Here is a 26901-nt window from a genome sequence, read left to right on the forward strand (position 1 = left end):
TCATATAAGCTATTAGTGCAGGTTCCACTCTCCCTCCCTCACACACTGTGACTCTTTCTCTCTCTCTCTCCCTCACGCACTCTGACTCTCTCCCTCACGCACTCTGACTCTCTCTCTCCCTCACACACTCTGACTCTCTCCCTCCCTCACACACTCTGACTCTCTCCCTCCCTCCCTCACACACTCTGACTCTCTCTCTCCCTCACGCACTCTGACTCTCTCCCTCCCTCACACAGTCTGACTCTCTCTCCCTCACACACTCTGACTCTCTCTCTCCCTCACGCACTCTCTCTCTCCCTCACACACTCTGACTCTCTCCCTCCCTCACACACTCTGACTCTCTCTCTCCCTCACGCACTCTGACTCTCTCTCACTCCCTCACACACTCTGACTCTCTCTCTCTCTCACACACTCTGACTCTCTCTCACTCCCTCACACACTCTGACTCTCTCTCTCACTCCCTCACACACTCTGACTCTCTCTCTCCCTCACACATTCTGACTCTCTCTCTCTCCCTCACGCACTCTGACTCTCTCCCTCCCTCCCTCACACACTCTGACTCTCTCTCTCCCTCACACACTCTGACTCTCTATCTCCCTCACATACTCTGACTCTCTCTCCCTCACGCACTCTGACTCTCTCTCCCCCTCACGCACTCTGACTCTCTCTCCCTCACGCACTCTGACTCTCTCACTCCCTCACGCACTCTGAGTCTCTCTCTCACTCACACACTCTGACTCTCTCTCTCTCTCCCTCACGCACTCTGACTCTCTCTCTCTCCCTCACGCACTCTGGCTCTCTCTCTCCCTCACACACTCTGACTCTCTCCCTCCCTCACACACTCTGACTCTCTCTCTCTCTCTCTCTCCCTCACGCACTCTGACTCTCTCTCTCCCTCACGCACTCTGACTCTCTCTCTTTCACTTCCTCTCTCGCTGTTCCCCTCTCTCTCCTGCTTCTCTCTTTTCCTCTCTCTCACACATACACACAATAACACAGCCTATCTCTGTCTCCCTCTGTCTTTCTCCCTCTCTCTCCCTCTCTCTCCCTCTCCACCCCCCCTCTCCATCTCCTCAGTTAGCTGTGTGTCAGTTAGCAGTGTATCAGTTAGCTGTGTATCAGTTAACTGTGTTTCAGTTAGCTGTGTATCAGTTAGCTGTGTATCAGTTAGCTGTGTGTATCAGTTAGCTGTGTTTCAGTTAGCTGTGTATCAGTTAGCAGTGTGTATCAGTTAACAGTGTATCAGTTAGCTGTGTGTCAGTTAGCAGTGTGTATCAGTTAACAGTGTATCAGTTAGCAGTGTATCAGTTAGCCTTTGTGTATCAGTTAGCCTTTGTGTATCAGTTAGCTGTGTTTCAGTTAGCTGTGTATCAGTTAGCTGTGTATCAGTTAGCCTTTGTGTATCAGTTAGCAGTGTGTCAGTTAGCAGTGTGTTTCAGTTAGCTGTGTTTCAGTTAGCTGTGTATCAGTTAGCTGTGTATCAGTTAGCTGTGTATCAGTTAACCTTTGTGTATCAGTTAGCTGTGTTTCAGTTAGCTGTGTATCAGTTAGCTGTGTGTCAGTTAGCAGTGTGTGTCAGTTAGCAGTGTGTGTCAGTTAGCTGTGTGTGTCAGTTAGCTGTGTATCAGTTAGCAGTGTGTGTCAGTTAGCTGTGTGTCAGTTAGCAGTGTGTGTCAGTTATCTGTGTGTGTCAGTTAGCAGTGTGTGTCAGTTAGCTGTGTGTGTCAGTTAGCAGTGTGTGTCAGTTAGCTGTGTGTCAGTTAGCAGTGTGTGTCAGTTATCTGTGTGTGTCAGTTAGCAGTGTGTGTCAGTTAGCTGTGTGTGTCAGTTAGCAGTGTGTGTCAGTTAGCTGTGTGTGTTGGGAGTACTGAGTCCTCAGGTACTAACACATAAACCATAGCCCACAATTCCTCTATGCTCTGCCCCTCTCTGTTCCTCCCTGCTCCTCTCTGTTCCTCTATGTTCCTCTCTGCTCCTCTCTTCTCTCTGCTCCTCTCTTCTCCTCTCTGTTCCGCTCTGCTCCTCTCTGTTCCTCTCTGCTCCTCTCTTCTCTCTGCTCCTCTCTTCTCCTCTCTGCTCCTCTCTTCTCTCTGCTCCTCTCTTTTCCTCTCTGCTCCTCTCTGTTCCTCTCTGCTCCTCTCTGTTCCTCTCTGCTCCTCTCTTCTCTCTGCTCCTCTCTGGTCCTCTCTTTTCCTCTCTGCTCCTCTCTGCTCCTCTCTGTTCCTCTCTGCTCCTCTCTTCTATCTGCTCCTCTCTTCTCTCTGCTCCTCTCTGTTCCTCTCTGCTCCTCTCTCTTCTCGCTGCTCCTCTCTGCTCCTCTCTGTTCCTCTCTGTTCCTCTCTGCTCCTCTCTCTTCTCTCTGCTATTCTCTTCTCCCTGTTCCTCTCTGTTCCTCTCTTCGCCTCTCTGCTCCTCGCTGCTCCTCTCTTCTCTCTGTTCCTTTCTGCTCCTCTCTGCTCCTCTCTTCTCTCTGCTCCTCTCTGCTCCTCTCTTCTCTCTGCTCCTCTCTTCTCTCTGTTCCTTTCTGTTCCTCTCTTCGCCTCTCTGCTCCTCGCTGCTCCTCTCCTCTCTTCCTCTCTGCTCTGCTCTGCTTCGGCTCCGGAGAAATAGGTCACAGCTGTTCTCTACAATATGGTTGTTTTCACCTATTAACTACTCTGTATTACCACTCTAACCCTGCTTATAGCCTTGCTTACTGTGGAGTCTCACGCATTGAAACGACACACCATCCTTCAGAGCATACAAATGTATTTATCTATCTGAGTTCTTCAAGTTCTCAAGATTCAACATGCTGCTGTAAGCTATTATGTGATCCGTCACGTTAGGTATTGAGGAAAACACAAGATTGTCTTGATTTCAATGTAACGTCTACCAAAGCTCTTATAAGAATTGCTGGACTGACACAAACTCAAGCCAATATTTTTGTATCTAGAACTTCAATTGTCCACTGACTGAAAATGATCAAGACACACTTAAACAAAGGTGTTTTTTTTAAGGGTTAGGGATAGGGTTTAAGGTTGAGGTGGGGGTTAAGGGTTAACTGGGTTTGCGGGTTTTCTTTGGATTTAGAAACAGAAACACTGAACAGAGAGGAACATGGTACTATTGATGATTTAATAACTCTTTACATTAGACTGTCTCTACTCGGAGTAACCTAACCCATGAAGGAGTCAAGTTCTCCTGATATTGGTCTAACTCTCTCCTCTTCCTTCTCTTCCTCCTCTTCCTCAGACAATGGCCGGAACGGGTACACCAACACAGATGAAGGAGAGGAGGGTGGAGGAGAGGGAGAAGAGGAGGAGGAGGAGGAGGAGGAGGAGGAGGAGGAGGAGGGAGGAGAGGGGGATGAGGGAGGGGAGAAGAAAGGAGACGCGGAGTGGACGGAGGACGGTATGGCTGACAACGGAGGAGTGAAGATGACGAGGACGGACACACTCCACTCTACGACCAGTTCCACGGGGACCCAGAGGAAGAAGAGCCATCATAATAAGAAAGTTGTACAGGGTTCTGACAAGGTCCAGAGAGCGCCCAGAGCCCTTTACTGCCTCAAACTCAACAACCCCATACGCAGGGCCGCGCTCTCCATCGTAGAGTGGAAGTATCCTTTACCTACTATGATTGGTTTGCAGTAGCACTTGGAATAGCTGATTGGTTTGCAGTAGCACTTGGAATAGCAGATCCACTTAATCTTCATTTCATCATGCCCTATCGTGTTGCAAAATAAGTGTTCATAAAATCTGAATCAAAATTAGAAAAACTTTATTGTCCGGCAACAAATGGTAGCAATGACATTCTCTTGTTGTTACACACTGTATAGAGGTAGCCCACTGGGCACAAACTGGGTGAATCAGCGTTGTTTCAGTCTAATTTATCAACGTATTGCGACATGGAATTTATGTTTTAAATTGGATTTCCAAAAAGTCATCAAAGTAATCTAATTTCAAATTTCAAGATTATGTATCATGGTAAATCTTTTTTCTTTTTTTACATATACAAACCTTGCATAAATTAGAGTATTTTGAATTTGTACCTTTGAAACGACATCTGATCTCCAACCTTATATCTACTATAAAAACTAAACAATATGGCAGGGCAGCACCTACTACTGGAGAGTTGATCTATCTACAGCACCTCCTACTGGAGAGTTGATCTATCTACAGCACCTCCTACTGGAGAGTTGATCTATCTACATTACCTCCTACTGGAGAGTTGATCTACCTACAGCACCTCCTACTGGAGAGTTGATCTGTCTACAGCACCTCCTACTGGAGAGTTGATCTATCTACATTACCTCCTACTGGAGAGTTGATCTACCTACAGCACCTCCTACTGGAGAGTTGATCTGTCTACAGCACCTCCTACTGGAGAGTTGATCTACCTACAGCACCTCCTACTGGAGAGTTGATCTACCTACAGCACCTCCTACTGGAGAGGTGATCTACCTACAGCACCTCCTACTGGAGAGGTGATCTACCTACAGCACCTCCTACTGGAGAGTTGATCTATCTACAGCACCTCCTACTGGAGAGTTGATGTATCTACAGCACCTCCTACTGGAGAGTTGATGTATCTACAGCACCTCCTACTGGAGAGTTGATGTATCTACAGCACCTCCTACTGGAGAGTTGATGTATCTACAGCACCTCCTACTGGAGAGTTGATCTACCTACAGCACCTCTTACTGGAGAGTTGATCTGTCTACGGCACCTCCTACTGGAGAGTTGATCTATCTACATTACCTCCTACTGGAGAGGTGATCTATCTACATTACCTCCTACTGGAGAGTTGATCTATCTACAGCACCTCCTACTGGATAGATGATCTACCTACAGCACCTCCTACTGGAGAGTTGATCTATCTACAGCACCTCCTACTGGAGAGTTGATCTACCTACAGCACCTCCTACTGGAGAGTTGATCTACCTACAGCACCTCCTACTGGAGAGTTGATCTGTCTACAGCACCTCCTACTGGAGAGTTGATCTATCTACATTACCTCCTACTGGAGAGTTGATCTACCTACAGCACCTCCTACTGGAGAGTTGATCTGTCTACAGCACCTACTACTGGAGAGTTGATCTACCTACAGCACCTCCTACTGGAGAGTTGATCTACCTACAGCACCTCCTACTGGAGAGGTGATCTACCTACAGCACCTCCTACTGGAGAGGTGATCTACCTACAGCACCTCCTACTGGAGAGGTGATCTACCTACAGCACCTCCTACTGGAGAGTTGATCTATCTACAGCACCTCCTACTGGAGAGTTGATGTATCTACAGCACCTCCTACTGGAGAGTTGATGTATCTACAGCACCTCCTACTGGAGAGTTGATGTATCTACAGCACCTCCTACTGGAGAGTTGATGTATCTACAGCACCTCCTACTGGAGAGTTGATCTACCTACAGCACCTCTTACTGGAGAGTTGATCTGTCTACGGCACCTCCTACTGGAGAGTTGATCTATCTACATTACCTCCTACTGGAGAGGTGATCTATCTACATTACCTCCTACTGGAGAGTTGATCTATCTACAGCACCTCCTACTGGATAGATGATCTACCTACAGCACCTCCTACTGGAGAGTTGATCTATCTACAGCACCTCCTACTGGAGAGTTGATCTACCTACAGCACCTCCTACTGGAGAGTTGATCTATCTACAGCACCTCCTACTGGAGAGTTGATCTATCTACAGCACCTCCTATTGGAGAGTTGATCTGTCTACAGCACCTCCTACTGGAGAGTTGATCTATCTACAGCACCTCCTACTGGAGAGTTGATCTATCTACAGCTATCCCTTTGGTCTCCCATCCAGGGTTTTAACCAATCCTAGCTTAGCTATGAGTTTTGTCACTGACTATTACCAATGTGCTATTGTGAAAATGATTATTGAGATATCTCTAGTTAATAGTTTCACTGTTGTTATCGAATGTATTCCTTAGTGTAGGTTCAACAGAGCAAATGTAACCATAATCTATAAGTCATATATCATTAATGATACTATTAAGGCCTATAAAGCATTTGCAAAGTCATCAACAGCTATTGTTTTAATTCAACCCAGAGTTCAACTAAAAATAGACAATACATACAGCATAGGCCTAGGGTTTAAAGCTCTGGTTGGTTTCAAATTGAATCTACAAGTTACTCATTAATATGTTGGATTCACATCTCTATCTCAACCAAAAAGTTAAAGAAATGGATTACATCAAATCAAACTTTATTTAAAGTGCATTTAAAGTTAGATTAAATTAGATTTAGTCGTATTTTTAAATGTCGATTTTTGGTTGAGATGGAGACGTGAATCCAACATATAAATGATTCATTTTTTGACAAACTAGATATTGAATTGTGTTTGGTTGTCAACGCAACCAAATATTAACATTTGAAGGAGATGTTCTGATTGGATAGTTCCACCTGTGCCACTGACTTAGTCTGGATTTAATTCCAGTTGAATAATACAAATGAATGATTAATACAAACAAATAATTGATAAGTTGGATTTACGTAACCATCTCAACCAAAAATCGAAGTTAAAGAATTGGACTAAATCAAACTTTAAATGCACGTTAAATAAAGTCTGATTTGATGTAGCTAAACCAAAAATCTTACTTTTTTCCCCCATTGGAATTTGGTTGTGCTTTTAGATAGTGGTATAACGATAAAGGGCGAGACCTAGATGAAGACACGGGAGGCGGATGGTTTGAGTCTCATATTTATTATAAACAAAGGGGCAGGCAAGAGACAGGTCGTGGACAGGCAAAATATCAAAAACCAGGTCAGAGTCCAGGAGGTACAGAGTGGCAGGCAGGCTCGAGGTCAGGGCAGGGGCAGGCTGAATGGTCAGGCAGGCGGGCTCAGTGTCAGGGCAGGCAAAGGTCAGAACCTGGAGGACTAGAAAAACAGAGAATAGGAAAAACAGGCGCACGGAAAAACATGCTGGTTGACTTGACAAAATGAGACGAACTGGCAACAGACAAACAGAGGACACAGGTATAATAAATACACAGGGGATAATGTGGAAGATGGGCGACACCTGGAGGGGGGTGGAGACAAGCACAAAACAGGTGAAACAGATCAGGGTGTGACAGGTTGAAAGCATAGTGATAACACATTAGGTATTCAACAATTCACATTGAAATTACTCCAAGTGGGAGAACATTGACACTCACTAGAGCTAACTTACTTAACAGACACACAATACAAGTTACCCAACCTGGTCTCAGAGCATTTTGTATTATTCTGTACGTAAATCCGAGACACTCCATTTAGTGTGATATGTCACGTTTCGTATGGTATGTATTAATTTGTGGATGTCCATCATCAATTTTGTATGATAGGTTACGAATTCCAATTTGTTGTGGCTAATGTTAGCTAGGGGTGGCTAGGTGGCTAACAGTAACATTAGCTAGCTTTCTAACGTTAGCTAGTCTAGGATTTAGGGGGTAATGGTTAGGGTTAGGATTAGGTTAAATGGTTAAGTTTAGTGTTTGGGGAAGGGTTAGCTAAAACGGTTCATGTTAGTGTTTGGAGAAGGGTTTGTTAACATGCTAAGTAGTTGCAAAGTAGCTAAAAAGTAGTAAGTAGTTGCAAAGTTGCTAATTAGCATAAAATGGTAAAGTTGTCCATGATGAGATTCAAACAACCCTTGGGTTGCTAGGCGTTATCTACCCTCACCCATCCACCACGACTAACTACCCTCTTTTCGTTAATGTCTTTAAGTAACCTTCTGTTTTATGTAACCATACCAAACATAACATATCATACTTTACATTTACTATGTTACGTCTAGTCTATGATACCAGGCTGAGTTACCAGGCATGTGGCATGAAGACGACCCAGATTCAAACCACTTATTATTCTAAAGGTGAGTTCTAGTTCAGTCAGAGTTAATAGAGAAGACAACTACCTGAGGGGCCAGTTGGTTAGCTAGAGAGCCAGAGGGAGAAAGAGGGAGACGGAGAGAGGAGAAAGAGAGAGAGGTGGAGAGCGAGAGAGATGAGAAAGAGGTGGAGAGAGATGAGAGAGAGAGAGGGGTGGAGAGAGAGATGAGAGAGAGAAAGCGAGTGTGGCCTTTTCTCAATTGGATTTTCTCAGCTCCTGTGTCCTTTCTCCTCTATCCTCTCTAACCTCCTTTTGAAAAAGGTAAAAGGTAATCAAGGAGAGGTGCCGAGGAGAGGGAATGTGGACAAAAAATGTGCTTGTATGAAATGAGACTCCTTCATCACTTGCGCGTCATCGGGCAAATTAAGTTTACACAGGTGGATCGCTAAATATATGTCTAAAGTGGAGGAGAGAGGACGGATGAGAGAAGGTGGAGGAAAGATTTTATTCCCAAATGAGAAAAGGCCTGTGTGAGAGGACAGAGAGTGATGAGGACTTTATCAGATGTTGAGAAACACTGGTCTAGTGTATGTTGTTGTTATTGTTGTTGTTGTAAGTATTGTTGCTGTAGTTGTAGTAGTAGTAGTATAATTGTTGTTGTTATAGTATAAGTATTGTTGCTGTAGTTGTAGTAATAGTAGTAGTATAATTATTGTTGTTGTTGTGTAGTAGTATAAGTATTGTTGCTGTAGTAGTAGTAGTAGTATAATTAGTTGCGTGTGTGTAGTAGTAGTAGTATAATTATTGTTGCTGTAGTAGTAGTAGTAGTAGTAGTATAATTAGGTTGTGTGTGTGTAGTGGTAGTAGTATAATTATTGTTGTAGTAGTAGTAGTAGTATAATTATTGTTGTAGTAGTAGTAGTAGTAGTAGTAGTATAATTATTGTTGTAGTAGTAGTAGTAGTAGTAGTAGTAGTAGTATAATTATTGTTGTGGTTGTTGTAGTAGTATAAGTATTGTTGCTGTAGTAGTAGTAGTAGTAGTATAATTATTGTGGTTGTAGTTGTAGTATAATTATTGTAGTAGTAGTAGTAGTAGTAGTAGTAGTAGTAGTATAATTAGTTGTGTGTAGTAGTAGTAGTAGTAGTATAATGATTGTGGTTGTTGTTGTAGTATAATTATTGTTGTTGTAGTAGTAGTATAATTATTGTAGTAGTAGTAGTAGTAGTAGTATAATTATTGTAGTAGTAGTAGTAGTAGCAAAATTATTGTTGTTGTAGTAGTATAATTATTGTAGTAGGAGTAGTAGTATAATTATTGTAGTAGTGAGTAATAGTATAATTATTGTTGTTGTAGTAGTAGTATAATTATTGTTGTTGTAGTAGTAGTATAAGTAGTAGTGTAGTAGTAGTAGTAGTAGTATAATTATTGTAGTAGTAGTAGAAGTATAATTATTGTAGTAGTAGTAGAAGTATAATTATTGTTGTTGTAGTAGTAGTATAATTATTGTTGTTGTAGTAGTAGTAGTAGTAGTATAATTATTGTAGTAGTAGTAGAAGTATAATTATTGTTGTTGTAGTAGTAGTATAATTATTGTTGTGTGTAGTAGTAAGTAGTAGTAGTAGTAATGTATTGTAGTGGTAGTAGTAGTATAATTATTGTAGTGGTAGTAGTAGTATAATTATTGTTGTTGTAGTAGTAGTATAAGTATTGTTGTAGTAGTAGTAGTAGTAATAGTAGTAGTATAATTATTGTAGTAGTAGTAGTAGTAGTAAGTATTGTAGTAGTAGTATAATTATTGTAGTAGTAGTAGTAGTATAATTATTGTAGTAGTAGTAGAAGTAGAATTATTGTAGTTGTAGTAGTAGTATAATTATTGTAGTAGTAGTAGTAGTAGTAGTATAATGAGTTGTAGTGTTGTTGTTGTAGTATAATTATTGTAGTTGTAGTAGTAGTATAAGTATTGTTGTTGTTGTAGTAGTATAATTATTGTGTAGTAGTAGTAGTAGTAGTAGTAGTAGTAGTATAATTATTGTTGTTAGTAGTAGTATAATTATTGTAGTAGTAGTAGTAGTATAATTATTGTAGTAGTAGTAGTAGTAGTATAATGATAGTGTTTGTTGTTGTAGTTTAGTAGTGTAGTAGTAGTATAATTATTGTAGTAGTAGTAATAGTATAATTATTGTTGTTGTAGTAGTATAATTATTGTAGTAGTAGTAGTAGTAGTATAATTATTGTAGTAGTAGTAGTAGTAGTATAATTATTGTTTTTGTAGTCGTAGTATAATTATTGTTGTTGTAGTAGTAGTATAATTATTGTAGTAGTAGTAGTAGTATAATTATTGTTGTAGTAGTAGTAGTAGTAGTATAATTATTGTAGTAGTAGTAATAGTATAATTATTGTTGTTGTAGTAGTATAATTATTGTAGTAGTAGTAGTAGTAGTATAATTATTGTAGTAGTAGTAGTAGTAGTAGTATAATTATTGTTTTTGTAGTAGTAGTATAATTATTGTTGTTGTAGTAGTAGTATAATTATTGTAGTAGTAGTAGTAGTATAATTATTGTAGTAGTAGTATAATTATTGTAGTAGTAGTAGTAGTAGCAAAATTATTGTTGTTGTAGTTGTATAATTATTGTAGTAGTAGTAGTAGTATAATTATTGTAGTAGTGATAGTAGTATAATTATTGTAGTAGTAGTAATAGTATAATTATTGTTGTTGTAGTAGTAGTATAATTATTGTTGTTGTAGTAGTAGTATAATTATTGTTGTTGTAGTAGTAGTATAATTATTGTAGTAGTAGTAGTAGTATAATAATGTAGTAGTAGTATAATTATTGTAGTAGTAGTAGTAGTATAATTATTGTAGTAGTAGTAGAAGTATAATTATTGTTGTTGTAGTAGTAGTATAATTATTGTTGTTGTAGTAGTAGTAGTAGTAGTATAATTATTGTAGTGGTAGTAGTAGTATAATTATTGTAGTGGTAGTAGTAGTATAATTATTGTTGTTGTAGTAGTAGTATAAGTATTGTTGTAGTAGTAGTAGTAGTAATAGTAGTAGTATAATTATTGTTGTAGTAGTAGTAGTAGTAGTAGTAGTAGTAGTAGTAGTATAATTATTGTTGTAGTAGTAGTAGTAGTAGTAGTAGTAGTAGTAGTATAATTATTGTGGTTGTTGTTGTAGTATAATTATTGTAGTTGTAGTAGTAGTATAATTATTGTTGTTGTTGTAGTAGTAGTACAATTATTGTTGTAGTAGTAGTAGTATAATTATTGTAGTAGTAGTAGTAGTAGTAGTAGTATAATTACTGTAGTAGTGGTAGTAGTAGTATAATTATTGTAGTAGTAGTAGTAGTAGTAGTATAATTATTGTAGTAGTAGTAGTAGTATAATTATTGTAGTAGTGGTAGTAGTAGTATAATTATTGTAGTAGTAGTAGTAGTATAATTATTGTTGTTGTAGTAGTAGTATAATTATTGTTGTTGTAGTAGTATTATAATTATTGTAGTAGTAGTAGTAGTATAATTATTGTTGTAGAAGTAGTAGTAGTAGTATAGTAAAGTAATTGGTTAATTGGCTAATCAGCTGTTCCATGGCCGGGTGTGTGTTATTCCCTCATTGGTTCATTTACAGGTAAGCAGATAAAAGGTCTAGAGTTCATTTCAAGTGTTGCATTTGCATTTGGAATCTGTTGCTGTTAACACTTAAAAATGAAGTCCGAAGAGCTGTCACTGACAGTGAAGCAAGCCATCATTAGGCTGAAAAATCGAAAACGAAAACATTAGGTGTGGCCAAATCAACTATTTGGTACGTTCTTAAAAAAAAAAAAAGGAAGGCACTTGAGAGCTCAGAGAACATCAAAAGGCCCAGAATTCCACGGAAAACAACTGTGGTGGATGATAGAAGAATTCTTTCCCTGGCGAAGAAAAACAAAAAACCTTCTCAACAGTTGGTCAGATCAACAACACCCTCCAGAAGGTAGCTGTATGTGTCAGGTAACAACCATACAGAAGACTTCACCAGAGTAAATACAGAGGGTTTACCTCAAGATGTAAACCATTGGTAAGCCTTAAAAAAAATGTCTGAACAGTTCTGGAACAACATCCTATGGACAGATGAGACAAAGATCAACTTGTACCAGAATGATGGGAAGAGAAGAGTATGGGAAAAGGATGTAGCTGCTCATGATCCGAAGCATACCACCTCATCTGTGAAGCATGGTGGAGGAAGTGTTATGGCTTGGGCATGTATGGCTGCCAATGGAGCTGGTTCCCTTGTATTTTATTGATGACGTGACTGCTGATAAAAAAGCAGCAGGATGCATTCTGGAGTGTTTAGGGCTAATATTATTATCTGGTCAGATTCAGCCAAATACTTCAAAACTCATTGGACGGCGCATCACAGTGCAGATGGACAATGACCCGAAGCAATACTGCGAAAGCAACCAAATACTTTTTTTTATTTTTAAGGCAAATAAGTGGAATGTTCTGCAATGGCTAAGTCAATCACCTGACCTGAATCCAATTGAGCATGCATTTCACTTGCTGAAGGCAAAACGCCCCAAGAACAAGCAGGACATGAAGACAGCTTCAGTAAAGGCCTGGCAGAGCTTCACCAGGGAAGAAACACAGCATCTGGTGATGTCTATGGGTTCCAGACTTCGGGCAGTTATTGACTGCAATGAATTTGCAACCAAGTATTAAAACTTACAATTTAATTTATGATTACGTTAGTTTGTCCAATTACTTTTGAGCCCTTAAAAATATGTGTGTGTGTGTGGGGGGGGGGGGGGGGGGGGGGTGGGGGCTGCTATGTATAAAAGTTGTCGTAATTCCTACACGGTTCATACAATAATTTTGACAAAACCCTTAAATTAAAGATGAAAGTCTATATTTAAAGCACATCTTGATTGTTTCCTTTCAAATCCATTGTGGCGGCGTATAGAGCCAAAATAATGCAAATGGTCACTGTCCAAATACTTATGGACCTGACTGTAAGTGTTGTTGTTGTAGTAGTGGTGCTACTACTACTACTACTAGTAGTATAAGCATTTTTGTTGTTGTAGTAGTAATAGCAGTAGTAGTAGTATACAGTCAGTATTGTTGTAGTAGTACTGCTATTAGTAGTAGTATTATTGTTGTTGTAGTAGTAGTGGTATTGTTGTTGTATAAGTGTTGTTGTTGTTGCCAATTAGAAGCTGGGGATGATTAGGTGGCCATGATGGTACGATGGCCAGATTGTTAATTTACACTGGACACAGGGGTTAACATTACTAACCAAATATTACCCAATTATCCACGTTAAAATGACGTAGTGTGCTCACTGGGATGGCACATATAGTAATTGGGTAATAGGTGGTTGTAACTGGTGGGATGAGCGATAGGAGGATGGGCTCATTGTAATGGTTAGATACCATATCTATTTATCCCATTCCAGTCATTAAAATGAGCCCGTCCTCCTATAGATCCTCCCACCAGCCTCCTCTGGTTGAGCTGTTGATCAGTGAGATTACAACCTATATTCACCCACTCAAAAAGGACAACGAAAAGTTTGTTGAATTTCCAATATGTTAACACTATGCTTTCAAACCATTTTAAAAGCACAACCAAAATCCAATGGAAAAAAAACAATGTTTGGTCAAGTTAAATCTTGACCTTGGGACTACAAGATTATATTTACGCAAAGCATAGTTCTGAGATATTGAGCGTCAAAGTTTTCACATCCCAGTCTCCTCTTAGAACTATTGTGTAGTGAATTCTTCTTTCATAAACCATTAGGTCAACAATGTTGTTTGAACCAGTTTGTACCCAGTGAGATGTGATCTTTAGTGACCACAGAGAGTCAGGACATCCGTTTTCATTTCAATATGGATAGTTTTTTAAAATTGTTTTTGTTGTTGTTTCCATGACCACTCTCCTCTCTAAGACCCTTTGACATCTTCATCCTGATAGCCATCTTTGCTAACTGTATAGCGCTGGGGGTATCCAAGCCTTTCCCTGAGGAAGACTCCAACTCTACCAACCACGATCTGGTGAGTACAACATTAAGACTGTTCTATCTATCTCAGCTGGTTTAAAAAGGGGATACACTGTTCGCCTCGCCCCCCCCAACGCTTTTGTTAATTATTGTTGTCGTTGTTGTTGTTTAAACCGAAGAATGTTCGTACGGAGACGAGCATCACGGTAAACATTTGAGTTTCTGCAGTACATTGAAAACAAAACCAGTGTTCGTTGTTTTAGAGTGACCTCTTTTTGTTTTATAATATCCCAAACGGTCGTGGCAGTTTACACCATTAGGGATTCCAGCTTTAACGGTAGTCCTTACAGGTTCTGTCTTTCAGAAGGGTCATGTCCATTTTAAACTATGGGGGGGATACATGTCACCTCAGTTTCATCAATGTTTTGATAGAGAAGACATTGAAGTGGCTGCCATACTGTTCCATAATTGATGTCTGTTCCAAACCTGTGATTTGCCAATTAGCTGTATTGCAATTACTTCGCAAACATGGCCTATTTATTGCATTAACTTACCTCATTTGCACTCACTGAATATAGACTTTTTGTTTTCTTTTGTTCTACTGTATTATTGACTGTATGTTTTGTTTATTCCATGTGTAACTCTGTGTTGTTGTATGTGTTGAATTGCTATGCTTTATCTTGGCCAGGTCGCAATTGTAAATGAGAACTTGTTCTCAACTAGCCTACCTGGTTAAATAAAGGTGAAATATATATATATTTTTTAAAACAGCTAATAATTAGATACATTCATCCCCACTGCCTATAACGGTTAGACGGATAAGATCTGAAATTATTTGCACAATGATTCGATGACGAATGGCTGATAAAGACTGGCTCAGTATTGTATGGTGTGATGGTTGATAAAGACTGGCTCAGTATTGTATGGTGTGATGGTTGATATAGACTGGCTCAGTATTGTATGATGTAGTGGTTCATAAAGACTGGCTCAGTATTGTATGGTGTGATGGTTGATAAAGACTGGCTCAGTATTGTATGGTGTAGTGGTTGATAAAGACTGGCTCAGTATTGTATGGTGTAGTGGTGATGGTTGATAAAGACTGGCTCAGTATTGTATGGTGTAGTGGTTGATAAAGACTGGCTCAGTATTGTATGGTGTAGTGGTGATGGTTGATATAGACTGGCTCAGTATTGTATGGTGTAGTGGTGATGGTTGATATAGACTGGCTCAGTATTGTATGGTGTAGTGGCTGATAAAGACTGGATCAGTATTGTATGGTGTAGTGGTTGATATAGACTGGCTCAGTATTGTATGGTGTAGTGGCTGATAAAGACTGGCTCAGTATTGTATGGTGTAGTGGTTGATATAGACTGGCTCAGTATTGTATGGTGTAGTGGCTGATAAAGACTGGCTCAGTATTGTATGGTGTAGTGGTTGATATAGACTGGCTCAGTATTGTATGGTGTAGTGGCTGATAAAGACTGGCTCAGTATTGTATGGTGTAGTGGTTGATATAGACTGGCTCAGTATTGTATGGTGTAGTGGTTGATATAGACTGGCTCAGTATTGTATGGTGTAGTGGCGATGGTTGATAAAGACTGGCTCAGTATTGTATGGTGTAGTGGTTGATATAGACTGGCTCAGTATTGTATGGTGTAGTGGTTGATAAAGACTGGCTCAGTATTGTATGGTGTAGTGGCGATGGTTGATAAAGACTGGCTCAGTATTGTATGGCGTAGTGGTTGATAAAGACTGGCTCAGTATTGTATGGTGTGATGGTTGATAAAGACTGGCTCGGTATTGTATGGTGTAGTGGATGATAAAGACTGGCTCAGTATTGTATGGTGTAGTGGTTGATATAGACTGACTCAGTATTGTATGGTGTAGTGGCTGATATAGACTGGCTCAGTATTGTATGGTGTAGTGGTTGATATAGACTGGCTCAGTATTGTATGGTGTAGTGGTTGATAAAGACTGGCTCAGTATTGTATGGTGTAGTGGTGATGGTTGATATAGACTGGCTCAGTATTGTATGGTGTAGTGGTGATGGTTGATATAGACTGGCTCAGTATTGTATGGTGTAGTGGCTGATATAGACTGGCTCAGTATTGTATGGTGTAGTGGTTGATATAGACTGGCTCAGTATTGTATGGTGTAGTGGCTGATAAAGACTGGCTCAGTATTGTATGTTGTAGTGGTTATAAAGACTGGCTCAGTATTGTATGGTGTAGTGGCTGATAAAGACTGGCTCAGTATTGTATGGTGTGATGGTTGATAAAGACTGGCTCAGTATTGTATGGTGTGATGGTTGATATAGACTGGCTCAGTATTGTATGATGTAGTGGTTCATAAAGACTGGCTCAGTATTGTATGGTGTGATGGTTGATAAAGACTGGCTCAGTATTGTATGGTGTAGTGGTTGATAAAGACTGGCTCAGTATTGTATGGTGTAGTGGTGATGGTTGATAAAGACTGGCTCAGTATTGTATGGTGTAGTGGTTGATATAGACTGGCTCAGTATTGTATGGTGTAGTGGCTGATAAAGACTGGCTCAGTATTGTATGGTGTAGTGGTTGATATAGACTGGCTCAGTATTGTATGGTGTAGTGGCTGATAAAGACTGGCTCAGTATTGTATGGTGTAGTGGTTGATATAGACTGGCTCAGTATTGTATGGTGTAGTGGCTGATAAAGACTGGCTCAGTATTGTATGGTGTAGTGGTTGATAAAGACTGGCTCAGTATTGTATGGTGTAGTGGCTGATAAAGACTGGATCAGTATTGTATGGTGTAGTGGTTGATATAGACTGGCTCAGTATTGTATGGTGTAGTGGCTGATAAAGACTGGCTCAGTATTGTATGGTGTAGTGGTTGATATAGACTGGCTCAGTATTGTATGGTGTAGTGGCTGATAAAGACTGGCTCAGTATTGTATGGTGTAGTGGTTGATATAGACTGGCTCAGTATTGTATGGTGTAGTGGCTGATAAAGACTGGCTCAGTATTGTATGGTGTAGTGGTTGATATAGACTGGCTCAGTATTGTATGGTGTAGTGGTTGATATAGACTGGCTCAGTATTGTATGGTGTAGTGGCGATGGTTGATAAAGACTGGCTCAGTATTGTATGGTGTAGTGGTTGATATAGACTGGCTCAGTATTGTATGGTGTAGTGGTTGATAAAGACTGGCTCAGTATTGTATGGTGTAGTGGCGATGGTTGATAAAGACTGGCTCAGTATTGTATGGTGTAGTGGTTGATAAAGACTGGCTCAGTATTGTATGGTGTGATGGTTGATAAAGACTGGCTCGGTATTGTATGGTGTAGTGGATGATAAAGACTGGCTCAGTATTGTATGGTGTAGTGGTTGATATAGACTGACTCAGTATTGTATGGTGTAGTGGCTGATATAGACTGGCTCAGTATTGTATGGTGTAGTGGTTGATAAAGACTGGCTCAGTATTGTATGGTGTAGTGGTGATGGTTGATATAGACTGGCTCAGTATTGTATGGTGTAGTGGTGATGGTTGATATAGACTGGCTCAGTATTGTATGGTGTAGTGGCTGATATAGACTGGCTCAGTATTGTATGGTGTAGTGGTTGATATAGACTGGCTCAGTATTGTATGGTGTAGTGGTTGATATAGACTGGCTCAGTATTGTATGGTGTAGTGGCTGATAAAGACTGGCTCAGTATTGTATGTTGTAGTGGTTATAAAGACTGGCTCAGTATTGTATGGTGTAGTGGCTGATAAAGACTGGCTCAGTATTGTATGGTGTAGTGGTTGATATAGACTGGCTCAGTATTGTATGGTGTAGTGGTTGATAAAGACTGGCTCAGTATTGTATGGTGTAGTGGTTGATATAGACTGGCTCAGTATTGTATGGTGTAGTGGTGATGGTTGATAAAGACTGGCTCAGTATTGTATGGTGTAGTGGTTGATAAAGACTGGCTCAGTATTGTATGGTGTAGTGGTTGATATAGACTGGCTCAGTATTGTATGGTGTAGTGGTGATGGTTGATATAGACTGGCTCAGTATTGTATGGTGTAGTGGTTGATAAAGACTGGCTCAGTATTGTATGGTGTAGTGGTTGATAAAGACTGGCTCAGTATTGTATGGTGTAGTGGTTGATATAGACTGGCTCAGTATTGTATGGTGTAGTGGTGATGGTTGATAAAGACTGGCTCAGTATTGTATGGTGTAGTGGTTGATAAAGACTGGCTCAGTATTGTATGGTGTAGTGGCGATGGTTGATAAAGACTGGCTCAGTATTGTATGGTGTAGTGGTTGATAAAGACTGGCTCAGTATTGTATGGTGTAGTGGCGATGGTTGATAAAGACTGGCTCAGTATTGTATGGTGTAGTGGTTGATAAAGACTGGCTCAGTATTGTATGGTGTAGTGGCGATGGTTGATAAATATAAACAGCTAGCATGGCGGAGAATAACAGACACCTAGCTACCATGACAACAGGAGAATAACAGACACCTAGCTACCATGACAACAGGAGAATAACAGACACCTAGCTACCATGACAACAGGAGAATAACAGACACCTAGCTACCATGACAACAGGAAAATAACAGACACCTAGCTACCATGACAACAGGAGAATAACAGACACCTAGCTACCATGACAGACAGGAAAATAACAGACACCTAGCTACCATGACAACAGGAAAATAACAGACACTTAGCTACCATGACAGACAGGAAAATAACAGAGACCTAGCTACCGTGACAACAGGAGAATAACAGACACCTAGCTAGCATGACAACAGGAGAACAACAGACACCTAGCTACCATGACAACAGGAGAATAACAGACACCTAGCTACCATGACAACAGGAGAATAACAGACACCTAGCTACCATGACAACAGGAGAATAACAGACACCTAGCTACCATGACAACATGAGAATAACAGACACCTAGCTACCATGACAACAGGAGAATAACAGACACATAGCTAGCATGACAACAGGAAAATAACAGACACTTTGCTACCATGACAACAGGAGAATAACAGACACCTAGCTACCATGACAGACAGGAAAATAACAGACACCTAGCTACCATGACAACAGGAGAATAACAGACACCTAGCTACCATGACAGACAGGAGAATAACAGAGACCTAGCTAGTGTGACAGACAGGGGAATGACAGAGACCTAGCTAGTGTGACAGACAGGGGAATAACAGAGACCTAGCTACCATGACAACAGGAGAATAACAGACACCTAGCTAACGTGACAGACAGGAGAATAACAGAGACCTAGCTACCATGACAACAGGAGAATAACAGACACCTAGCTAACGTGACAGACAGGAGAATAACAGAGACCTAGCTACCATGACAACAGGAGAATAACAGACACCTAGCTAACGTGACAGACAAGGGAAATATGCTCAGATGGGTGCATGACATTGATATAATTAGATGTTCTTTAGGTCTTTAGGAGTGGGGACAGCTGAGAAAAGGGTGACACAGTCTTTGCTGTATTCGTTGAGTCTCTTTCTAATCATAGTTGCAAACGTTTTGAATTCTCACGGTATCAACTTTGCTCTGCGTTCAAGGTTTCTTTTTACAGTCTATGGCTTGACTGGCCAGCGGTAGGCCTATAGTCGCACTTGATTTGTTCTCTCGGCCTGCCGGTTAGGCAGAGTTCTACCTTTAGACACATAAAATGATTTAAAATGGGAACGTTTTTTTATTCTCGGTGCTAAGGTTGCTGGGGGGGAAAAAAAACGCATCTATCGCCAACAGCACAAAAACTATTAATTAAAATAGGAACCCAAGGGATTATCATTGTTTTTTTTTACAGAAATGTTTGGTGATCCACTAGGAATGCCTTGGTGATCGACCGGTCGATCGCGATTGACTGGTTGGTGACCACTGATCTACTGACTAGCGTTAGCTTGCTCTGGTGTTGCAGTAGTCTGATAGAGCTATAGCTATGGTTGATAAAAATCCACTACATTCCAAGGTCTTCCAGAATCAGAATACAGTATGTTATGTTTGTTCCTTGATGAATGACAATTAGCTTAAACTACTTTTAGTAAACAGATACTTCCGCTAGCGATATCACTGTGTGTAGCCATGCAAGGCATATGCTCAACAACCCTGCATGGGTGGTGCATTGCCTCATGGGTAACGTAGTCTTAATGTTATTAACACACAACAACACAGAATAATCCCGGAATGAGGAGGGATCAAGCAGGAAATCCGGTATCCTCCAACCAAGATTGGAAAAACATGGAATTTGGGGAAAATACCCGGAATTTGGGGTAACGATTTGTCTTGGCCGCATTATTAAAGGTTAATGAAGTATATCCATAGCATATCTATAGCACATTCATGTCATGCTATGCAAGAGCTCATATCAAGGTATCTTAATAGATGCATCATTACAATGACAGTTTAGTGTCATCATTACCATCTGTTCTCAAAAGTGTTAACCATACCAAGGTTATAGTGGTTGTGCCAAACCACATTGATTTATAACCTGTACCAGCCCCATTTCCCCCAATGGCTGGTATAGGCCCGTGACTTACCTTCTTCATCTTCTTCTTCTCACTGAGGTCAATGGTTGCATCGTCTGGGTACGTTTTTACAGATCAAATCGTGTAGTTGAGGGCCATATCATAAATCTTTCGTAACTCATTAAACAGCCCTCCTAACCGCACATCACGGTTAAGTTGGTGACACTGGTCTATAACGCACAGATGAAGAATCTATGTATGAATTATATGTAATCAAAGTAAAGTCAACTCTATTTTGTCATTCGTAAAACATTTTATAGCTAAGCACTTCATGGTAATTAACTGCTCAGTTTGCAACTCTACTTTATAGGACTAACATTTAAAAGGGCGATATGAATTCTATGCAGTCAATGTACTGTCATTTCTACACTGAGTGTACAAAACATTAAGAACACCTGCTATTTCCACTGACATAGACTGACCAGGTGAATCCAGGTGAAAGCTATGAATCCCTTCTTGATGTCACTTGTTAAATCCACTTCAATCAGTGTAGATGAAAGGGGAGGAGACGGGTTAAAGAAGGATTCAAGTGCCTTTGAATGGGGAATGGTAGTAGGTGCCAGGCGCACCGCTTTGTGTTAAGAACTGTAACGATGCTGGGTTTTTCACGCTCAACAGTTTCCCGCGTGTATCAAGAATGCTCCACCATCCAAAGGACATCCAGCCAACTTGATACAACTGTTGGTTGTTGAATTTTCCCACATTTTGTTACGATACAGCCTTATTATAAAATTGATTAAATCAGGTTTTTTTCTCATCAATCTGCACACAATATCCCATAATGACATCACAATACCCAATAATGACATCGCAATACCCCATAATGACATCGCAATACTCCATAATGACATCACAATACCCCATAATGACATCGCAATACTCCATAATGACATCACAATACCCCATAATGACATCGCAATACTCCATAATGACATCACAATACCCCATAATGACATCGCAATACTCCATAATGACATCACAATACCCCATAATGGCAAAGTGAAAACAGTTTTTAGAAATGTTAGCAAATTAATTAAAAATAAGAAACTTATTTACTTAAGTATTCAGACCCTTTGCTATGAGACTCGAAATTGAGCTCAGGTGCATCCTGTTTCTATTTATCATCCTTGATGATTCTACAACTTGATCGGAGTCCACCTGTGGTAAATTCAGTTGATTGGATATTATTTGGAAAGGCACACACCTGTCTATATAAGGTCCCACAGTTGACATTGAATGTCAGAGCAAAAATCAAGCCATGAGGTCAAAGGAATTGTCAGTAGAGCTCTATGAGAGTCACCATCGGGTTCTTGGTCACCTCCCTGACAAAGGCCTGAGACAGGATTGTGTCGAGGCACAGATCTGGGGAAGGATTCCAAAAAATTCTGCAGCATTGAAGGTCCCCAAGAACAGACTGGCCTCCATCATTCATAAATGGAAGATGTTTGGAACCACCAAGACACTTCCTAGAGCTGGCTGCCCGGCCAATTTTTATTTTTTTACCAGGTAAGTTGACTGAACACATTCTCATTTACAGCAACAACCTGGGGAATAGTTTCAGGGGAGAGGAGGGGGATGAATGAGCCAATTGTAAGCTGGGGATGATTAGATGGCCGTGATGGTATGAGGGCCAGATTGGGAATTTAGCCAGGACACCAGGGTTAACACCCCTACTCTTACGATAAGCGCAATTGGATCTTTAATGACCTCATAAAGTCAGGACACCCGTTTAACATCCCATCTGAAAGACGGCACCCTACACAGGGCAGTATCCCCCAATCACTGCCCTGGGGCATTGGGATCTTTTTTTAGATCAGAGGAAAGAGTGCCTCCTACAGGCCCTCCAACACCACTTCCAACAGCATCTGATCTCCCATCCAGGAACTGACCAGGACAAACCCTGCTTAGCTTCAGAAGCAAGCCAGCAGTGGGATGCAGGGTGGTATGCTGCTGGCCAAGCTGAGCAATCAGCGGAAAAGGGCATTTGTCAGGGAGGTGACCATGAGCTCAATGGTGACTCTGATAGAGCTCCAGAGTTCCTCTGTGGAGATAGGAGAAACTTCCAGAAGGACAACCACAGAGTTTGCCAAAAGGCACTTAAAGGACTCGCAGACCATGAGAAACAATATTCTCTGGTTATGAAACCAAGATTGAACTCTTGGTTCTGAATGCCAAGTGTCACGTCTAGAGGAAACCTGGCACCATCCCTACGGTGAAGCATGGTGGTGGCAGAAGTATGCTGTGGGGATGTTTTTTTAGCGGCAGGGACTTAGAGACTAGTCAGGATCGAGGGAAAGATGAACGGAGCAAAGATCGGACCTCAGACTGGGGCAAAGGTTCACCTTCCAACAGGACAACGACCCTAAGCACACAGCCAAGACAACGCAGAGTGTCCTTGAGTGGCCCAGACAGAGACCAGACTTGAACCAGATCGAACATCTCTGGAGAGACCTGAAAATAGCTTTGCATCGATGCTCCCCATCCAACCTGACAGAGCTTCAGAGGATCTGCAGAGAAGAATGAGAGAAACTCCCAAATACAGGTGTGCCAAGCGTTTGACTCAAAAATACTCAAGGCTGTAATCTCTGCAAAGGTGCTTCAACAAAGAACAGACTAAAGGGTCTTAATACTTATGTAAAGGTGATATTTCAGTTTTTTATTTTTAATACATTTTGCAACAAATATATTTTTTTAAATACGTTTTTTCGCTTTGTCATTATGGGGTATTGTGTGTAGATTGATGAAACAATTGAATACATTTTAGAATAAGGCTGTAACAAAACAAAATGTGGAAAAAGTCAAAGGGTCTGAATATTTTCCGAATGCGCTGTACGTCTATGGTTTCGCCATGCATCTATGGTATCACCGTACGTCTATGGTATCACTGTACGTTTATCCCTGGGTCGCTAGTCTTTTCAGTTCGCTGCAGCTAGCGACTGGAACGAGCTGCAACAAACACTCAAACATGGTATCCCTGTACGTTTATGGTATCCCTGTACGTTTATGGTATCCCTGTACCTTTATGGTATCCCTGTACGTCTATGGTTTCGCCGTGCATCTATGGTATCCCTGTACGTCTATGGTATCACTGTACGTTTATCCCTGGGTCGCTAGTCTTTTCAGTTCGCTGCAGCTAGCGACTGGAACGAGCTGCAACAAACACTCAAACATGGTATCCCTGTACGTTTATGGTATCCCTGTACGTTTATGGTATCCCTGTACCTTTATGGTATCCATGTACGTCTATGGTATCCCTGTTCGTTTATGGTATCCCTGTACCTTTATGGTATCCCTGTACCTTTATGGTATCCCTGTACCTTTATGGTATCCCTGTACGTTTATGGTATCCCTGTTCCTTTATGGTATCCCTGTTCGTTTATGGTATCCCTGTTCGTTTATGGTATCCCTGTACGTTTATGGTATCCCTGTACCTTTATGGTATCCCTGTACGTTTATGGTATCCCTGTTCGTTTATGGTATCCCTGTACGTTTATGGTATCCCTGTACGTTTATGGTATCCCTGTTCGTTTATGGTATCCCTGTACCTTTATGATATCCCTGTTCGTTTATGATATCCCTGTTCGTTTATGGTATCCCTGTACCTTTATGGTATCCCTGTTCGTTTATGATATCCCTGTTCGTTTATGGTATCCCTGTTCGTTTATGGTATCCCTGTTCGTTTATGGTATCCCTGTTCGTTTATGGTATCCCTGTTCGTTTGCAATTTTTTTGTTGTTGTTGTACTTTATCCTTTTTTTCTCTCTCCATTTTCTATCTTGTTTCATTGCTGCAACTCCCCAACGTGCTCGGGAGATGAAGGTCGAGTCCTCATGCGTCCTCCGAAACATGACCCACCAAACTACGTTTCTTAACACCCGCCCGTTTACCCAGGAAGCCGGCCGCACCAATGTGTTCGGAGGAAGCACCGTTCAACTTGAGTCGCTAGAGCACGATGCGCCAAGTAAAGTCCCCCCGGTCAAACCCTCCCCTAACTCGGACAGCACTGGGCCAATTGTGCGGCGCCCTACGGGACTCCCGATCATAGCCAGTTGTGATACAGCCTGGGTATCGAACCCAGGTCTGTGGTGATGCCTCTAGCACCGCAATGCAGTGCCTTAGACCGCAGCGCCACTCGGGAGGCCCTCATTTGCGCGTTTTAAAATAACAAAAATAACTAATAAGAAGCCAGAAGAAAGCTGGGCTGTCACACGGTAGTGACCTCTCACCTTTCCTCTGCACTCAAAATGCAAGCAACTGGTCTCTCTCAGTTCATTCATCGTTTTTTTAAAAGGTAGCTAGCTAGCTACATTAGTGAATAAGGGGAGATGCTAGCTAGCTACATTAGTGAATAAGGGGAGATGCTAGCTAGCTACATTAGTGAATAAGGGGAGATGCTAGCTAGCTACATTAGTGAATAAGGGGAGATGCTAGCTAGCTACATTAGTGAATAAGGGGAGATGCTAGCTAGCTACATTAGTGAATAAGGGGAGATGCTAGCTAGCTACATTAGTGAATAACGGAGAGATGCTAGCTAGCAAATTAACCACCCTGTGTTGGTACGTTTTTCTCACTAAAATAGTTATTGTGATGATTCTAAAATGGGGAATTGAATTTGAATGCTTTGAATATGACTCTTTGTTAAAGCTATTCAAGAAAAAGTCAAACTGAATAATGCCAATAGTAAAAATCTTCGGCGACGACCTTAGCAATTGATTTCTATCCTAGATCTGGAAGTTGTAAATAAAATGTTCACATTTCCATTAATATTCTGTGTTGTGTCCCTAATATTTCAATAAGTTAGGTGTGTTTCTAGATGTTTAATTAATGAATAGGAACAATAGAAATGACAGTATATTAACGACATAGAATTGACTACATAAACCTTTAATGTTGGTATTGTATATCAGAGTGGTTAACTGTACATTTAACTACCATGAAGTGCTTAGCTAGAAATGGTTTATGAATGAGGGAATTATAATTGGTTTTACATTGACTGCATAGAATTCATACATAGACCCCTTCATCTGTGCGCCATAGACCAGTATGACCTAATTGTCATGTGGAGGAGAGCTGTTAATGAGTTACAGATGAAGTTGTCACATGACACCATTTGATCTGTAACATTTACCCTGAGGATTCAACAATATGGAGATCTTTTATGCAACCATTGACCTAAGTGAGAAGAAGAAGAAGAAGGTAAGTCACTGGCTTTTACCGGCCGGTGGGGGAAGTGGGGCTGGTACAGGTTATAAATCACCATAGCATATTCACTAACACTGGTATGGCAGAAGTTCACTGTTTGACAAGAGCCATAATGATGACGCTACGCTGTAATAGTAATGATGCATCTATTAAGATATTATTAAGATACCTAAATATGAGCTCTTGCATGGCATGACATGAATATGCTATAGATATGTTATGGCTATTAACCTTTAATAATGCAGTTAGGACCTGTTATAACACGTCCATGAAATGCTTATAGATGAGTAATACATGTCTTATGGAATATGTAGATGTGTAGTAAATCATTACCTGTAGCCAATCCATTCCTATGCCTAACGTGATACTGGCAGTGATTTAAATGTAACCTAGACAGATAAAGATATCATGGTGGCTAGCAAGCTATAAGCCATGTTTATGTATCAGCCAGTCAGTCAGCCAGCTAGTCAGTCAATCAGTCAGTCACGGGCAGCCAGCCATCCATCCAGTCAGCTACCTAGTCAGTCAATCAGTCAGTCAGGCAGTGTAATTGGCCAGTTAGTCAGTCAGCCAGCTAGTCAGCCAGCCAGCCATCCATCCAGTCAGCCAGCCACTCAGTCAACCAGGAAAGTCAGCCAACCAGTCAGCCTGTGAGTCAGCCTGTGAGTCAGTCAGTCAGCCAGCCAGCCAGCCAGCAAGGCAGTTAGCCATCCAGCCAGCCAGCCAGCCAGCTAGGCAGTTAGCCATCCAGCCAACCAGCCAGCTAGGCAGTTAGCCAGCCAGCCAGCCAGCCAGCTAGGCAGTTAGCCATCCAGTCAGCCAGCCAGCTAGGCAGTTAGCCATCCAGCCAACCAGCCAGCTAGGCAGTTAGCCAGCCAGTCAGCCAGCCAGCTAGGCAGTTAGCCATCCAGTCAGCCAGCCAGCTAGGCAGTTAGCCATCCAGTCAGCCAGCCAGCTAGGCAGTTAGCCATCCAGTCAGCCAGCCAGCTAGGCAGTTAGCCATCCAGTCAGCCAGCCAGCTAGGCAGTTAGCCAGCCAGCCAGCCAGCCAGCTAGGCAGTTAGCCATCCAGTCAGCCAGCCAGCTAGGCAGTTAGCCATCCAGTCAGCCAGCCAGCTAGGCAGTTAGCCATCCAGTCAGCCAGCCAGCTAGGCAGTTAGCCATCCAGTCAGCCAGCCAGCTAGGCAGTCAGCCATCCAGTCAACCAGCCAGCTAGGTAGTTAGCCATCCAGTCAGCCAGCCAGCTAGGCAGTCAGCCATCCAGTCAGCCAGCCAGCTAGGCAGTTAGCCATCCAGTCAGTCAGCCAGCCAGCCAGCTAGGCAGTCAGCCATCCAGTCAGTCAGCCAGCCAGCCAGCTAGGCAG

The 26901-nt window shown here is 41.4% G+C and overlaps 1 protein-coding gene across 1 annotated transcript in view; it reads left to right on the plus strand.

The window, feature by feature from the left end:
• Positions 1-3344: 3344 nt before the first annotated feature.
• Positions 3345-26901, plus strand: part of cacna1fb (calcium voltage-gated channel subunit alpha1 Fb) — a 183032-nt gene continuing 159475 nt past the window's right edge. The window contains exons 1-2 of the mRNA XM_082962277.1: positions 3345-3598; positions 13744-13849. Of these exons, the coding sequence (XP_082818403.1) occupies positions 3393-3598; positions 13744-13849 (312 nt within the window). The 5' untranslated portion in view covers positions 3345-3392. The remainder of the gene's footprint in view (positions 3599-13743; positions 13850-26901) is intronic.

The sequence above is a fragment of the Salmo salar genome, chromosome 15 (genome assembly GCF_965601325.2).
Source record: "Salmo salar chromosome 15, fSalSal1, whole genome shotgun sequence".
NCBI lineage: Eukaryota > Metazoa > Chordata > Actinopteri > Salmoniformes > Salmonidae > Salmo > Salmo salar.